The sequence below is a fragment of the Lepisosteus platostomus genome, chromosome 14 (genome assembly GCF_059453375.1).
Source record: "Lepisosteus platostomus isolate fLepPlt1 chromosome 14, fLepPlt1.hap1, whole genome shotgun sequence".
In the NCBI taxonomy this organism is placed as follows: Eukaryota; Metazoa; Chordata; class Actinopteri; order Semionotiformes; family Lepisosteidae; genus Lepisosteus; species Lepisosteus platostomus.
In genome coordinates, this window is record NC_142624.1 from 24,160,177 (window position 1) to 24,178,490 (window position 18,314).

General features: G+C 34.8%; 1 protein-coding gene across 2 annotated transcripts in view; it reads right to left on the reverse strand.

The window, feature by feature from the left end:
• The window catches only part of pde1a (phosphodiesterase 1A, calmodulin-dependent), a 114,402-nt gene that overhangs the window by 20,505 nt on the left and 75,583 nt on the right, over positions 1 to 18,314 (reverse strand). Inside the window, exon 1 of one of the 2 annotated variants that reach the window (XM_088605171.1) lies at positions 17,122 to 17,578. The exons of the other annotated variant lie outside the window; for it this stretch is intronic. Within the exon in view, the coding sequence (XP_088461297.1) occupies positions 17,122 to 17,174 (53 nt within the window). The 5' untranslated portion in view covers positions 17,175 to 17,578. Of the gene's footprint in view, positions 1 to 17,121; positions 17,579 to 18,314 lie in introns of those variants that run through there. 2 annotated transcript variants of the gene reach the window in all.

Sequence of the window (18,314 nt, forward strand, 5' to 3'; positions counted from 1 at the left end):
TACCAAACAAAAGCTGCAGTGTTATTCAATTTTATAGTTTATGCAAAAATCTTGAAATCAATTCATAACAGGCTGGCCACTACAAACAGTTTTAGTAACTGTTATTTGAAAGGAACACTTTGGTGGGGGTGCTGACATTAAATATTGAAATACACAAACATGACATATTTGAGTCACAGCATCTCTACAGCATTGCCTCTACTGTAAGTCAGTCACGGAGGCCTTACATAGTCTGGAAAGAGTGAGACCTCCAAACAGCCACAAAGAGGAGTTCTCTGAAAAGTGTGTCACAGCACAGTACAAGAAACATTTCTAAAAAGTGATATTTTAAGTGGGAGGCTGTAATTTGCCTGATGCCATGACAACCTTGAGAACATCTTCGAACTGTATCAACAATATCAACCTGGTCATTTGAAGGTCACAGCCCATTAGTTTGACACATACAGGTTTAAAGTACAGTATTAGCTGCAGTATGATAGGGTACTGTATATAGGATTGCCAAAAAATAAGTGTTTTTTCCAGCAGAAAGCTTTACTTTATTTCAAATAATATATGCAAATATATCTCATACAAGCATGCTCTACTCATATTAGCAGACAATAGTCAACCTTAATGCCTTGTCTATTTTATTTGAAGCATTAGTATTTTCATTTTTGATTAAACTGTAGCAGTTTAATATGTTGTTTTGTGGTTAATATGGTTATATGTGTTAAATCCAACCAATACTTACAGTATTGCTTTTTTTAAATAGGGTTTAAATTTAAAGTGAAAAATGATTTGCATCCACTTGTCTAGCTGTTAGCAGTCATTCTCTTTGTTAACGTTGTATAAACTTTAAGTATCAACCTAACAGTGTCTATTTTTACCTGATGTCAGTTTGTGCTGGGTGTTGTTGATTGAAGCCATGCTGAATGAGCAGGCAACAACTGATAACACTCAAAACGGCACACAAAAAGGCTAGCAAACACGAAATGTAAGTGTGATTCTGTTATTGTTATAGTAGTCATGGTAACAATCAGAACCATGTACTGTATGATTATTATTTTCAATAACTTGCATATTTTTCTAAAAGGCTATTCATGACTGTGCACTACTGTCTGGTTCTGGACTTGCATCTCCATTTTACAGACTGAAGGACAATCAGAACTGAAAAGTGCTTGGATGTAATTATTCCGAAATACTAGGATAAACTGGTATTCCAAAGGCTTGGAATATGACCACTCAATACTCTCACTTCAGCATCACAAGAAGTCATTATTATACTATTATATATATAGTAGTATAATACTATTGTATTATATATTACTGTGTATTATTATTAATATTCTCTAAATAAAAAAAAATGAGAATAGCAGTTAAATATTTATTATCTTAATGATACAAAAATACATTTATGGTCCTCTTTTGGTGCTATTTTGAGATTGGATATCCTCTTTTGGATATCCAATGAAAACTGACTTCACAGCATCATTAAGGTTACCGTCTTGGAAAGAGAATCTAGAGATGCCTCAAGAATTCATACAGTATACATAATCATAACTTGCCATGCACTCCTAAAAATCAAATCAACAAAATATATCTCTAATGTTTAATGTTACTCTTTCAAATAACAATAACGCAAAGAACTTTGGTTTTGAAGGATTTAAAGATATTTTACAATACGATTACTTGTACTATTCATCTCCATTTCATTTTACTGTCAGTGATCATAAACATGACTAATTTTAATCTTAAACATATCAGTGCAATTACTAAAATAAGGCTGTACAGTACTGTATCTATCATTAATAATATCATTCATGTCCTCATCTAAATGCACAAAAAAAAGGCACAAAATTAAAATGTCTGAAAGCCTGACTGAGCCATTCGCTGCCTTTTTATGTATGGCAGGGTACTCTTTACAGCTACTGCAGAACTTCCAAAACGTGTACTCTTTTTTAATCAAAACACAGATGTAAATTACCATGGTCTTTTCCCAGGATTCTCTGATATGTCAAACCCCAGGATTTATCTGTTAAAAGTATTTATCCTCTGAAAGACAATGCTATTACAGAAATCCCTAATCACATTAAAGAGTGAATAGCAAGGAAAACATATTAAAGCAATTGAAGTTGCGTTTTAATAAAAGAAGAACTGATTATACATAGAAGGGTTACATCAGTACATAGCTTTTATATTACCATCGCCAAGAGCATTTACCAAATTTAGACAAGTGTACTATAAAAACAGTAAAATGTAAATGGTAAAATATACTGAAATACTTTAGAAATGTCACCCCAGATTCAAGAGAACAATTTATTTTATTTTGTGGAAACAACATTGTTGTTGAGGCGTTCTTTTTCTGAAGGAGGGGAAGATTAGAGATTTCTCATTCCTTTACTATTCAGGTCCAAGCTTTCTTAGCTTTTCAGATGTAAAGAAATCAAGCAATATGGTGAAAAGGCTGCTATCATGTGTCAAAATGCAACCAAGTTTGGTATAAGAGTCAGACTCCACCTAACCGTAAAAAACTGATTTTTTAGCAATAGTTAGATCTATAACTAAAGTATATCATGTCTAAACATACATATGAGATAATTGTCACTTGGAAGCTACAATCAAAGCATCTAAAGCATAGTCACACATATTCAAAAGCAAATACAGCCAAAAGTGCTTAATCTCAGGATAGTCCCAAAACATTTGTTGGTACTGTAGGTACATCTGTGACACACAGGACTGAGATTAATCTTCATCTGGAAACCCAAGTATGGTGTTCTATACATACTGTGTGCAAGTTTAACATGCATTAACTGGCTTGCCAAGTTTTAAAAGGAAGAGAAAGTGCTCTCCCAGTCCATATAATAAATAGAACTGCCATATGGCTTGTCTAGTTTTCTGTTCATTATAAAGGTAAGTGGAAGGGGACTGATTTTAGATGAGACACCTTGTAGTAACTGGTAAAATGATTAGATCAGCCACTAGGTAAGAGGGTAAAACTAAACCCCACAGTATCTTGTAGGAGCAAAGGGCAAAGTAGAGACAAATACATACTGTACAAAATCCAGAGAGCCAATAAGTCACTATGGTTCAAAAACATGTGCAGGCCACTGTCATCACTGATCTCATTCAGAGAGGAACAAATCTTGGTAGACCGGTAGACCAAGGTGGGTAGAGAAAGGGCTAAGAACCTGAGAGTAAGAGAGTGTAACCCCTGTAGATTTCATAATGCCACACATCACCGTTGCCTGTGCAACTCCATTGACATACTTTCCTTTACACATGTACTGTAATCCGCTCTGTCGATACATGCTTGTGATGCAATGAGGAGCATCAGAAAAGGACTCTTACATTTCTTCTAGAGGCATACCAGAATGTTTTATAATACCAGACTGAAATTGGTTAGTTTTTAGTATTGGATAATGAATAATTATGGGTGAAAACATAATGAGCTTCTAATGTGCTGCAAAATATTATTTTGGTGGAAGGAATAAAAGGTAAACAGAATATTTGGATCTAAACAGCAGTTAAAAGCTGAACTCTTAGGTTGAGGGTTTTTGTTACATCTTATATTAAAATATGTCTACTTTTGGTCACAGTGTTGCCAAAAAGATATTGCTGCTTTGGAATCGGTCCAAAAAAGAGTGACCACATTAATTTCTGGATTTAAATGAATGGTCATCAGCCTGATCACAGATGGTGAAGAGTCTGCGTACAGGGAGGAGGTTGAAACCCTGGCAGCATGGTGCCAGGAGAACAACCTCCCTCTGAACATTAGTAAGACTAAGGAGATGATTGTGGATTAAAGGAAACATCACTGGGACTGGGACTGCAGTGGAGAGGGTCAGCAGTTTTAAGTTCCTAGGAGTTAACATCACAGAGGACTTAACCTGGACCCACCACACCAACATCGTGGTCAAAATAGCACGGCAGCACAGCATGCCATCACATATCCAGACCAATTTCTACAGGTGCACTATTGAGAGCATCCTGACTGGCAGCTCATTACCAGCTGTGAGCTAACAAACATCCAGGATATCTACTCAGCTAGATGTCTTAAGACCAGGTCTATTCTCAAGGACCCCAGTCATCCAAGTCATAAACTGTTTTCTCTCCTACCGTCTGGTAAATGGTACCGGAGCATTCGGTCAAAGTCCAACAGATTATGGAACAGCTTCTACCTCCAGGCAATAATACTGCTAAATAGTCAAGATGCAGTCACCTTCAGCAACCACCCTAATGGTTCTTGTTAAACGTTCAGGTTACATGTACATACAGTTTTCCATTGAATTTGGCACACTGCATATTGCACTATTTGGACATAATGTAAGCAGTTGTATTTATATTGATTTTTTTAAAATTTATTTTTTATTGCACTGTTTTTATGTAAATGTATCCTGTAACTTTTAGTTTTGTGATTTTTATTTTTAACTCCCCCTGTTAAGCTCGCAGAAAAGACATTTCATTGCCAGCAATTACTGCTGCATGCTATGTTGTTGTGCATTTGATTAAATAAAACTTTGATTGATTGAATGTTCAATACTCACTGACTTGATGAACTGAACCTCTTTAGTCTTGAACAGGGGGAACCTGATTTGAGTATTCAAAACAGTTAATCCTACAGTATGTGCTGCTTAAGAATCAGCAGTGATACACAAACCATAGGATACAAGTGATACCTTTGTGGAATTTAAAACTGAGAACTGGAGACAGTTCTTTATGCAAAGGATTGCTGGACTATGGAAAATGCTACTCAGTCCTGTTTGGGGAAACTGAAATGTTGGCTTCTTTCAGAAAAATTCTAATTAGATACTACCAACCACCAAACAGACTAGATGGGCCAAACTGTCTCTTCTCATTTGTAACTGTTTACAAGTTTTTATATATAACTTCCTTCTTTCATTTCCAAGCTTTTCAGTATGTGTTAGGACACATTTATTTTCTTAGAAAAAAAGAGATGTCTGCATTATTTACAACTGTTTGTTGAAAAGGGAGGGCCCCATTTATATATTTTCAGGGAACTGTCAACATTAAAAAAGGTTTTTTTTTTGTGGCACTTCAAGTTCTTTCATAAATTTGTTTATAAGAATGACCTCATATAAGAATAACAAAGAGAAACAGTTGTATGGTTTTAGCTACATCCTGATACATGAGCCAAACCAAAAATAAACCCCCCACCATGCTATTCCTTAGGGAAAATCCCCCAAGTCAAGACTGTGTGGGTGGGTTTAAACTCCTAAAATAGATGTTTTAACCCAGTGGCATATTGAGTCTACGTATTAGGTTAACCATCTGTTTTGAGAATTAAAAAAAACCCTTAAATATGAACTGTGCTTGACAATAGAGTATGACACTGATATAAGCTGTACAGTAATGAATCTTATTATTACAGCGTATGCCAAGGGAACTTAGTTATAAGATCCAAGATTTGTTTTGTCCCATTCTCTTTTTTGTGTAAAAATACTTTTTGAGTAGTTATCAACATACAGTATTTAAAAGCAACTATGGATGGAAGCCTCAGACATAAGGCTTAAACAGATGAGAAGTGCCAAAGATGGTTTTTCAACAAAGCATGCTGTAATGAAGTGAGGTCAAGGATTTGTAACTTGGTTCGCAAAGAGCGGCAACAAAGCTCAAGCTAGTTATAGTGACAGATAAATGCCAGCTCACTTGACACAATTGTAACTCTTTCACATTTGCATGTGAAAAGAAAGTAAGTACTCAGAAATAAGATTACCATATTTTAAAAGAGAATAAGCAAAAATAAACGATATTTGTAATTAATTATCACTTAATGCTGTAATGTGCTGTAATGGCTCAGACATACAGTATTTGAATTAAAGCTATAAATGGTAAATATTTTTGCCGGTGAAAATTCTGGTATATACAGTAATCACCATAAACAAGAAAAAAGCAAGTTTGTTCCTGCTAGGAACACAGTTACTACCGCTTTAATTTAAGTCCATGATGTTTAAGTTATTACTTTCAAATCTATTGTGATTTCCAAAATCTGCTAAAACATTCACATCATGTTCTAATTTCCAGCATTTTTATTCAATAAATTAACAGAGGTTAATTTAATTCTAATTCCTATTTCTAGACAATTTCAGAAGCTCAAAAGAACTCACCCTGAAGCAGAGATAAACTAGAGCAATTTATACAGTTCAATGTTACTTTTGACAAAACAATAATAACTAGAAAGATACTAGATTTACTAGGATACCTTGTAACCATATTCAATATCGTATTATGATTCTGTCCAAAATCTGCAGGAGAAAATTCTTTTTTGTTACCTACTGTAGCTGATTTGGTAAAAGGAAAATCTGGAGTTTGGTCACTTCTTCCTTGGCATTTAAATTTGGTCATGAGAAGTTTATAGAAACACAATTGAAAGAGCAGATGACAGATCAGAACTGCAACAGCTCATTCAGAAATGGAGGAAGGTTAAATGGGGCATTTTCCCATGAGTTTCTGGTGCCCTTCATTGTGTAAACTTCCTCTTTGGAGAGAACATTAGCCATCACATCATTCTAGACAGGACCCTAGTGGGCACAGGGTGGGAAGCAGTATTGCCAGTCAGTGAAATGTTTATAAATTCCTGCTTCTTAAAGATGGTACTCTGGGGAATACTTAAAAATCATTAACAGTGTCACAGACTGATTCTTTTGGTAAGTTAATTGTTATAGAATGTGGTGTTGATAGATCATGTTTACAAATGAAGAATTCAATTGACCGCTTTATTTTTAAGAGAGACAAGAGTTCTCGGCAAAATGTGTATTTGTAAAACAAGTACGCATTATAAAAGCCCTTGCACATTCAGCTAGAAATGTCTCCTAAAATATTGGGAGCAAACCCCGGGTTGTGTTCTATGCAGTGTTTCAATATTTCCAATGAATGTTTTCTTTATTCTATAAGGAAATGATACATAGTTTAAATGTAAACATTCCTGTATCTAAATTGGGGAAAAAAGAGTGTAAAACTTCAGAGGTAGGAAGTGAATAGAAAATTCAAACATAATAAATGGAGAAAGGTTTGGAAAAAGGAAAGCTTGAATCTCTGAAACAGACATTCAAATGGATGCAATTTTCATTGCATTATTTTTGTAGAACCACACAAGTAGGATTTGACTATACCAAGGGAAGATAAGAACATTACCAATCTAATGCACAAAAGTGGACAGGCCACTTGTTTTCAATTACAGTATACATGTATAAAGTAAGACCAGGAAACCGAAAAGGACAGTGTCTCTGGACAGAATAACATCACTCGCTAGAATTATGGTGTGGTATGTGTCACCTTGAAAGTCTGACTTTGAATTAGCAATTTATATTTGTTATACACATAACAAGTCCTTAAAAAACAAAAACAAGACGTTAATAGTTCATATTAAAGAAAATGGAAATATGATGATATCATAAGTAGTCAAACCATTTGCTACAGTAAACCTAAACTAAATTAGATGCACAAAATTACCTTAATGAGCCACACAGTTCACTGGCCTTTGTCTTCATTAAGTCCTTCGGGCAGATAGTGAATTTCAAGCAAAGTTTGAATAATCAAGACTAAGAAGCTTTCAATAGACACAGAGGTGAAGATGTAGACGGGACAGACCAAGAGAAGGGTGTAATAAAATTTCAAAAACACTGAACATCCTTTGGACACAGTGAAGTCAATCATTAAACGGTAGAAGAACAGTCAGACTGTCACTCCAAACTGAGCAGCCAGGCAAGAAGGAAACTGGTTAGGGATGCCTCTGTGACACTTGCAACAGCAACAATGAAGGAGTTACAGAGTTCAGTGACAGAAGTCAAAGCTGGCCCGTATGGCAATATGGCAAGAAGGAAGCTGTTACCAACATCTTGAATCCGGCATAGAGTTTGCAATAAAATATTTACAGTATGTGAATCTGCAAATATGTGGCAAAATGTGTGTTGTGGTTGAACAAGACAAAATTGGAACATTTGGTCTAAATACAAAAAGTTATGTCTACTGTAGCAGCACACAGCACATCACTCAGTAAACGTCATCCTTCCTGTCAAGTAGGAAGGTATTGTGTTGTGTCATCAGAAGACACTGGAAATGGACAGAACAAAGCACAAGAAATTTAGAGGAAAACCTCATTCAGCCTGCTGAAGGCCTACAATGGGAACTTTCTGCAGGTGAATCAATCAAAGCACTGAGCAAAAGCTACACTAGAGTGGCTTAAGAATAAGAAAGTGAATGTGCTTGAGGGGTCTGTCAAAGTCCATGTTTGAATCCTATTGATAATCTGTGGAAAGACTTGAAAACTACTGTCCATAAGAAATCTCCAACCAACCAGAGAAGCTTGAGAAAATCTGCCTGGAACAATGGGCAAAAATTCCACCAACCTGGTGTGCAAAGGTGATAGAGACTTACTTAAGACTTTTGGCTGACAAAGATGCTTGCACAAAATATCGTCCATGGATCTAAATACTTCTAGTATACCACCAACATATTTCAGTATTTTCTCATTTAGTTTCGCTAATAGCTTAAGGTACATTTAGAAGTCTTCAGCTTGACCATTAAAGTTTTAAATAAAACTTGTCGGGTCCAGCAAAATCCATGGTTTGGCATGGTGTTAGTTAGCCATGTACAGTATCCACATATTGTCAAAGCGGCTGGTTTCTTGCAGCTAAGAAAAGATTTATAGCCACTAGTCCTGGCTTTCAGTGTTCTTTGGAGCAGTGAAGCTCGAATTTACCGGTAAATATCACAATAACCAAATTCAAGGCCATGGTGGCCGGAGGCCTATCCCAGCAAGGATTTGGCGGAAGATGGGATACAACCTGTCCATCGCCAAGCACACAGACACAAACACACACACTAGGGCCAATTTTACAAAAAATAGTTGACCAACCAGAGCGTCTTTGGACTGTGGGAGGAAACTGGAGCACATGAAGGAAATCCACACAAACACAGGGAGAACATGCGAACATCATGCAGATGGCAGTACAGGAATTTATCTCAGGGCCCCAGCATTGCATGGCAAACATACATTTTTACTTGTTTTTATTATTTTAAATTAGCGACAAGATACACAAAGTCAAGGAAGCAGTAGAATATTACAACAGCAAATTCCAACAGTGTTATCTTTTCCAAAACTGGAAATTGGCACATGTTTTGTTTTTGTTTCAGAATTTAGAATACGAGTTTAGGGTGATCTGTAATAAAAAGCAAAAGTATTACATCTGTATTTTTTCTGGAAGTGAAAACAAAAGGTATGAGTGCTCCTCATACGTTGAAGGAAGAAAAAAGCAGCCATTTAGATGAGCAGACAAATATTTCAAAGAGACCTGCTCACTGCAATACTGACAACCAGTGTTTCAGGTGCTGAGGATGTCTGACTACAGAGGTTCAACTTGTTTAAGATGCTTGCTTTCCTTTAACTGACATATTCAAAATACTAAGTGCCTCCAAAAAGAAAATCTTCTTGGCATAAAAAGCAAATATTGACATTAACAGCAAACTAAAATGCTGCTCAAACAAAGAACAAATCTGAACAGACTGTCTGAAGAACTGTACTCGTAGTGGAAATGGTGAATAACATACTGTAGTAGCGCAGGAAATGAGCAGAATATACAATAGGTACAGTAACTTCTATTTTCAGCCTGAAAGGGGCTGTCTTCTGATGGTTAAATTGAAGCCAAAGTGAAATAATGTGTTCAGTTTTTATACTGTGTACAGATTAGTGAGCTGCCCAATAGTAAAACTACAGTACAGATTTACTGGGTTGCATTTCCATAACAACAAAGAAAAAAAAAGTTCAATTTAATTACATACAAGATCTAAGATTTACTTGAATAGGCATAATGCAGACAACAGGACTATATTATACAAAAGACCAACGTGTTTAATAGTTCATATGCAGTAGAAGTAACTCCAAGCTCAGTTCACTATGCATACTGTACCTGTACATAAGAAAATGAAAGATTTCTACTGTATATTCAGACTAATATAATTCATTCAGTATAATAATAATGAATCCATGTACCAATTAACTCTAACCCCAGTAAAGGTAAGAAAGGGTAAGACATAGCTATACTTATGGCATGTTCTCTGTCATTTTTGTGATGATGCAGACTCATTAAAACTAATCATATCAAGAGTATTTGTAATTTTTGGTTGTCTTCAAAAGACACATTGTCTGTTGCATTCTCATTTTAGTAACTCATTTAATTACCTTGCCATTTAGTTTATAATCTGTATCTTAAATCAGGTGACACAGATCTGATCTACTTTCTCTCACTTTTTGTGAATTTAAACATATTTTTTCCAATTACTTTACTGTCTGGGACTTAAATGCATGCAATAAATTAGAAAATACTACAGACAGTGCAGTAGAACAAATGTCTCAGTATTCGATATTTGTATCTTTGGGAATAATAGACATCGTACTACTCCACAATCTCTAAAAGTAATGTGATTTGAATTCTCACTAACATCAAAGACTAAAACTTATATGAAAAAACCGCAACTTTGTGAACATCCAACAGATTAAACTTTATTGAAACTAAGTTATATATATCAGTTGTATTTTTTTATAACTTTAATAAGAAATAAAAAACAGATGAGCTCATGCATCCAATACAGCCTTTTTATGAATGTCATGTTATTACCTTTATCAAATTGCTGAGTGAATTGCTTCAGGCTTCCATAATCCTTTGAAGTAAATAGTGCCTCCTGTTCACAGTTTTGAATGTACTTTCTCTTCATTTGTGTCCTCTGGTTTGTGTTTCACTGTTGATTCTGAAGAAGTCAGAACTAGTTTGATTATATCAATGATAACTCTTAATACTTTAAGAAAACTCTTTTAGGCTCGGCAATGGATCTGGTTGCTTGCTTAGTTCTCTAACCTGATTCCACACTGCAACATCTTTATATAATTCAATCTTTGTACATATTGTACAGTTTTAACACAATATACTGTGTTTTAAACTCTATTGATCTCTATAATATAACTTTGTTCTAGCCTTTTGAAATGGCTCTTTCTTGCAGAGAAAGAAAATTGTTTGTCAAAATACAGTAAACAGCCTGCACATCTACAGTAGATTAAATGTCATTAAGTGTCATGTGTCTGCCCAGTTCTGAATTTTATGTTTTATATGACTTAAGTTTAAATTTCATTTGGAGCTTCTACAGTGTTTGCTAATATTCCTAACTTGGTATCACCTGCACATTCAGCTAGTTTACTAACCATACCAGACTCTAACTCTAAATAGGAAAAGCAGTTATCCTATTATACATCCCTGTAGTACTGCTCTAATTATATCACTCCAATCTGAGCCAACACCCCCTATCTACGTTCACTGTTTTCTACTAATTAACCAGGGCTTTTGTTTTAAATTGTCTTCATGCATCACGTTATTTTAAGTAATTTATGTAATTTTTGTAGTTGTGAATATTTTCTAGATCAAACCAAAAATATTTTAAGCAAATAAATTCCAGTTTCTTTCCAATGTTTCTTTTCTTTACAATGTCTGAAGTTCAATGCCCTGTAAGTAGACTTTATGAACACAGTCCCTTGTGTCTGCTCAGGGGTACCTCCTTAGTTTATACTACTCTTCGGTTTCACTTTAACTGGAACTGTAATTTCTCAAGTCAGTTAGTTTATAAGACATTAGATTTCTAGAGCCGAACCCTACCAGCACACGCCTCTGTTAGAAAAAAAACATCAGAGCTGACTGCAACAGTAAACAGACATTTGCCATACACTTAACTCTTAATGACATATATCTTGCCTGTTTTTGACAGACTTAGCCCCACCAGTAGTATAATAATCCAGCCTAAATAAACACACTTTTCTACAAAGATTATTTTTTTCTGTTTTTGCTTTCTGGGTAATGCCATAAATATTATGCTCATTTTATTTTATGATATAAACCTCCAAAGTTTCCAGTAACAATTATTCATCCTGGACACAGAATGTCAGGCTCTGCTGCTTTAGGAGAGAACAATACTTGAACAGTACTATCTGGATAAAATGCAGTACTCGCACAAACCTTGTGTTTTATATCTTCATTTAATCATCAGTATGCATCCTGTCTCTGAAGAGTTTAAGAGTCTAGAACTCATTACTTTTCACCCATAATTTCATCCTAAATATTTAGTTTTAATTTGTCTAGTGATTTGAGGTTCACAGGCATAGTAATGTGCTAGTATATCTAATACTGATGTACCTGTAGTAAAATAAAAACATTCAATGGCATGAAAGAACAGTGAAAATGCAAAGTATGTCATTATGAAAAAAACGAATTATTCTTCTTCTAAGTATTTTTTTTTACCTAATGGGGAAATTTAAAATCTGAGTTTTCCTCTGAGCTACAGTAGCACCTCGAGTTGTATTTGTATTTGTAGTTGTATTTATAACAAATACAGTATGTGGCAACATACACTACTGTATAGTTTGGAAACTTGAATGTTATGATGACCATAATTGTGAAAAAGTGAAACCAAAAATTAAAATGTGAAAAAACACTGATATACAGTATAGCATGACTTTCAGACTGACAGGTAATGCAGCAGACCAACCTGTGTGACTGACACCAGTACCATAATTAACCAGAAATGAAAAGGAACCAAGGTATAATTGTTCCTTTCTCTCATGTCTTCACCAACATTTCATTTCATGCCCATTTAAAGATACTGGAGAAAAGAGTCAGACAAGTTCAATTCCTCAGTGGGGTGCCTTCACTGTGTGGAATGTGCATACTCTCCATTTTCGTGTGAGATTTCTCTGAGTGCTTCAGTTTCTTCCCACGTTCCAAAGACATGCTGGGTGAATGGTGTCTGTATTGTCCCTGTGTGGCTATGTTCTCTGTAATGGACTTGTCAGGTGTTTCCTGACAGGGTCTAGTCCTGCCTTGTACCCTATGCTTCTGGGATAGACTCTTGGTTGCAGCAGCCATTTCCAAGGAAAAGCAGCTTTAAGACAAGTTGATTGGGAGAAAAAAAATAAAAAGGAAGCTGAATAAAAAAGGAAAGATTTTCAACTGTTTTTTAAACTATAAAGACAGCAGAGAATCTTTCTCTCACATACAGGTATAGTGCATCTCTGTGTACATCTTTTTGAGACAATTTTTAATTGCTTAATAATGATTTTTAAATTTACTTTTTAAAAGCAAAATAAGCTAAATAATCTCTTTAAATACTTTAAATCAAATACGAATCCACACAACCTTTACAATAAATCCAAAAATGACTACACATTAAAGTAGAAACACCTTCCAAGCATCTTTGTACAGGTATTTGTTTGAAACTATTTTTAATTACGTTTTAACACAAATGAATAAGGGGTATTATTTGGTGAAAAGACACTTCCTTCCCAAGAATATACCCATTATTTAAAGGTAGGGTTTTAATCTGAAAGGCAGGAATAACATCATTTTATCATTGCAACTTAAGGGTGACTCCAAAATCAAGAACTAAAATCATTTAAAAAAGGAAGCCATCTTGTTTATATTTCATAGTTCTATAACACTTTCACAAACACTCCCACAAGCTGCTTAAAACCTGTCACACATAATATAGAAAAGGATTAACTTATAAGATACCTGCCCAGTTCAGTGCATGGATTCTTATAGACAGACATAAATGCAAAATCAAACAAAATAGAACATTTGATTCTCTCAACAATACAAATAGCCGTTTTAACAAAAAGAGATGTTTAAGAACAATTTTCAGTTTTTCATACGTACAGCTTTTTTCCTAGCTTTTAGATTACTTAAATTGTCAGGACTGTGATATGGGCCCATACAGTATTTCCTCTATGCTCTGTTGATAAGGGAAACAATAATTACTCTGCTTTTGCTTTAAGCCTTCTTATGATACTACAGTACACTGATTAACTAAACAACTTCACCTAAGCGAATCATAATGTATAATGCGAAATACTTTGAGATCACACTTCAGAGGAACATATTCTGAATATAACAATTTTTAAAGCAATCAAAGTACATCCATCACAGACAAATAAAAAACCTACTGTAGCCATGAGATAAAACCAATGTAAAAATCAATGCATTGCTCTAGTAAACAAGAACCTCTCCAACTTTTGTATGTCTTTCAGCCCCACAGACCTCTATTTAAACAGATTTTGATTGAGAATGGCAACCAAAATGTGTGGTGCAGCTGTATTTCTCAGCAGCTGTCTTGATTTATTTAGCAACTTCAGATTGCAGACAATAATCCAAACAATGTAAGTCAGCATATTGTTTTTAGAGGGAAAGCTATTAAGTTCTACATAATTAGATGCACAGACTAAGAGGGTTATGTTTTGCACCCCTACCTCATACATTTACAGTCACACATGCACGAATGCACAAATGCACGATCTCTGACATTGGAAATACCTGCACTGCCAGCCCAAAACGTAAAGTATAAAAGTACATATAAACTACATATTATTGTCTGCAGTTTAAAAATGTACAATACACTGCATAACTGATTAAGTTCTTAAATTTATTTAATTAAGTGCTTAAAATAATTAAACCTCGATTTGAGATTGTGATGGATCGTTAAAAAACCTGTAATAAAATCTGCAATTAGGCAAGACTGAGCTGCCACTCAATATCCTTTGTAGTTGAAGCATTTTACTTCATTTACAACTCAAATCCAGAATGATACCATTTATGGGAATTTAAGCTAAGCGAAAAATGCAAAACTGGGATTTTAACCAAATCCAAAATATGCAGACCCTAGTAAAAATGTACCACTCATGGCAGTTTAGTTGCAAAAACGAATCTGAAACAAGTAAACTTAACCTACTTGGCAGACAGTTTCTTCTCCCCATTTCCCTAATGAACCATACTGAATGCTAAATAAGAACATGAATTTGAACTCTTACTGTATTTCATATTTGAACTCTCATTTAATTGTATTTCATAACAAGCAATGATCTTGGATGAGATTAATATTTTCTACAAGAAAACAGGACAAATGTGGAGATGTTTATGCTTGCAGTGCTTTTTACACACATGATAATATACATTTATACCTTGTATGCACTTTTAAAGATAGCAAAACAGGGAATCTACTGTAGAAATGTATTCAGAATCAATACTTATATTGAGATTGCTAATATTTATTATTAGCAATTATTTATATGCAAGAGTAATACTTCTACTTGGAAATTAAATGAGTTTGGGGGGCAAATTTTAAGATTTCTGTTTAAAAGGAACTGTAAACTGTCGTTATCTCATTTGTGTAAATATTTCTAAAAGGACAATGAATTTTCAAAATTGTTTGTTTCACATTATGAAAAGCGAAACAATCCCACATTTACGAACTTTATTTAACATGCACAACTGAAGTAATAACAAAGATGAACAGATTTTCCTTCTTTGTAAAATAATAAGGAATAACCTTATGTTAATCCATGTTTTATGTAAATATTAATAATTTATTTTAAACAGTTTGTTGTGTATTAGAAGAAAAGTTAATACAAAACCCACTACATAATTACCTACTGTTATTGTGCAGTGTAACACTATACCACACAAGTAAACAATGACTACTACAATAACCCATAATACAACTCTCATCTCCAATTGAGCCCCTGTGAAACAGCTGTTTTTTGTTACATTGTTGTAACAGCACAGAAAATATGCTTCGTATGAAAATGTTGCAACTCAGGGAACAAATGATTGTCTCCATTTAAGATTTCAATGTGTTTTTTACCTTACAGCAGGAAAATATTTGTTTTACACATGCCTTCCAACCAGAGCATAGTTTTTCATTTTTAAAATGCATTTACACAAAGACACAAAAAATAATTGATTAAATATTTTTGTATCTCCACCTTCTGATTTTTATATTTTAAGTAGTCTTCAAACTGTAGTAAAGTATTATTACAATTTTTAGGAGGCATTTTTATGCTACTGTATACAGTATGTCAGGATTTACAAAACATACACAGTATTTCAACCCTATGATTACTGCCCTTGGGCTACTATTGTACAAGATGTACTGTATACTAATTTGCATTAAATGGTGCATTCATCTATCTGTATTTGATGTTTTTCAAACATACCAACATGCTCCAAAACATAAAGCAAAAATAAATCTTCAATGGAAAAGTTAAATGTTAACCATGTTTTAATTAGGTCCTTTTGGATAGAAAGTTCTTGTTTAAAGGCAACGTTGTAAAATTCTTTCTAAGGCCTCACATCTAAAGCCAGTTTGTTTATCATATCAAACTCACAACCATGATACACTGCAGATGTCATCAAGTTTTGTCCAATGGGAATTTAAGTAGTGCTTGAGATGTCACTTGTTATAAACAACAGATAGCATGAGCACTATTTCCTTTTCCAACCACAGACTCTTCACTGCAAGTGCCAGAAAAATCCTATTCCCACACAGGCTTCCCAGCAGTCAGCTTTCACAGTCAATCTCAGGAGTCTGAGCGGAGCAAGATCTCTTCAGATGCACCAAGCCAGATCAAGGAAAACATCCCACATGAGGAAAGCTGGTTTCCTCATTTGGAAAATACTACAGCACTATCCATAAACAGTAACCAGTAGTAGTCCCCTTAAACAGAACATAGAAATTCCACAACCAAGCATTTACAAATCCTCTGACTTTTCTGTTTTGTATGAAGTACAAAGTACTGCTACTTTGTCAGGGAGTACTGAAGTCAAACGTGGTACATAAAATAAGGACGGGTAAATATTTATGCACCTTAGGCGTTAAAAATATAATGTTCGGGTTGTGCTGGACCTATTGGACAGCTGCTCCCTTTTAAAATTTCTACATGCTAAAAAGACATTAGAAACCTGCCTGAAATAATGGCCAGTTAAGTGAACTAGAAAACAATGTTCCACATCTAATGGCCTTTTAACCATAAAAGATTAGGACACTTATAGTCAGCAAGTGTTTACATTCTTGTACAAAGCTGAATAAATATCAATGAAAAAAATAAGTTATAATAGAAAGAAGCTCCCAATAATATAAATTCAGCAATGACACTAGTTGCGGCCTGATAAAGCAATACAAAGTGCAGCTCTGGGATTAATTATTACATTAAACAGCCTTAACGTGTTCATTTGTGCTACTGGACCATCAAGAGTGGAAAAAAATGGGAAAGGTATGCTTTCCCGATTCAGAAATGCTTTGCAGTTCGCTTACCTAAAGATGGGTCTGTGAAGAAGCTTCTTCTTGATAGTAACATTATCTTCCATTTAAAGTGAAAGTAGAAAAGAAGCACCCTTTCCCTGGATGCAACTCCAGAGCCTGAGATAAAACTTATGAAGTTGTCCTCAGCTACTGGCACACTTTTGTGAGCACAGAGGTTAGTCCTTTGGAGCTTGGAGAGCCTCCCTCTCTCTCTGACAGCTCAGTAAAAAAGGCCATAGAGGCCACATCACAGAGGCACTTGTAAGCAATGCCCAGCAGAACTGCCTGAGAGGAAAGCTGAAGCCAGAGCAAAAAACTGGCCCAGCGTAAACTGTTCATGAGATCTCTGACAAGTTTCCAAAGGATTGCTCAGGTAGAAATACTAAATTACTGTAGCCAAACTAGAGACACTGGTGTGTGCTGAAGTTCTAATTCCACGCACCACAACAGAGCAGAAAAATTGAGAGCAGAAAGCCTCTTATCTTCACTCCAGTAAAAGTTTCAGCATCTGTTTTAAGCTGTCCCATGTGAGCTTTTAAAGCGAGTTTTTAAACGCAAGTCTGTACATAAATTAATGAAGATGGATAGAACTGGTCTGAAGTGCTGGCCAAACATCAGGAAATTGTAATTATTACACAATCTGGCTTTTATTCACCCGTGGATGATGTGTAGATGAAGCTATGCAAAATGAAACAGTGCTCATCATTTTTGGCACCAGTTAACTTGCAAAAGAAGGTCTGCAATAAATTAACCAACGGTAGATTTTGGTTTTTGAATTATGTAGACAAGCATACTGCTGCTTGTACAGCTATAATATGCAAACAATAAACTTGTTTCATATTATAGAGTTCAGTCCTTGTATAAGAAAATTTAGTATGTTTGCCTGTTGTTATATATATAAACAAAAGTCAGCATGAGTACATATACAATTCTCAAATTGTTCTACTTAAACTACAGGACAAAGTAAAAACATGCAGAGAAAAAAAAACTTGCATGAAATCATCAAACGAATGTCTGTAGGGTTTGTAACAATTATGATTGTACTTCAAGTCTAGACATATTTTATTCTAACATTTCTGACATTATGGTGAGTAAATTAGCAAATAACAATAGGGCACTTTATATTTGCAAAGGATGACCTTGGAAATAATAAACATCCAGCCGTTTTTTTTTTTTTCATTTTGTTGCATGGCTAATTAACTTTA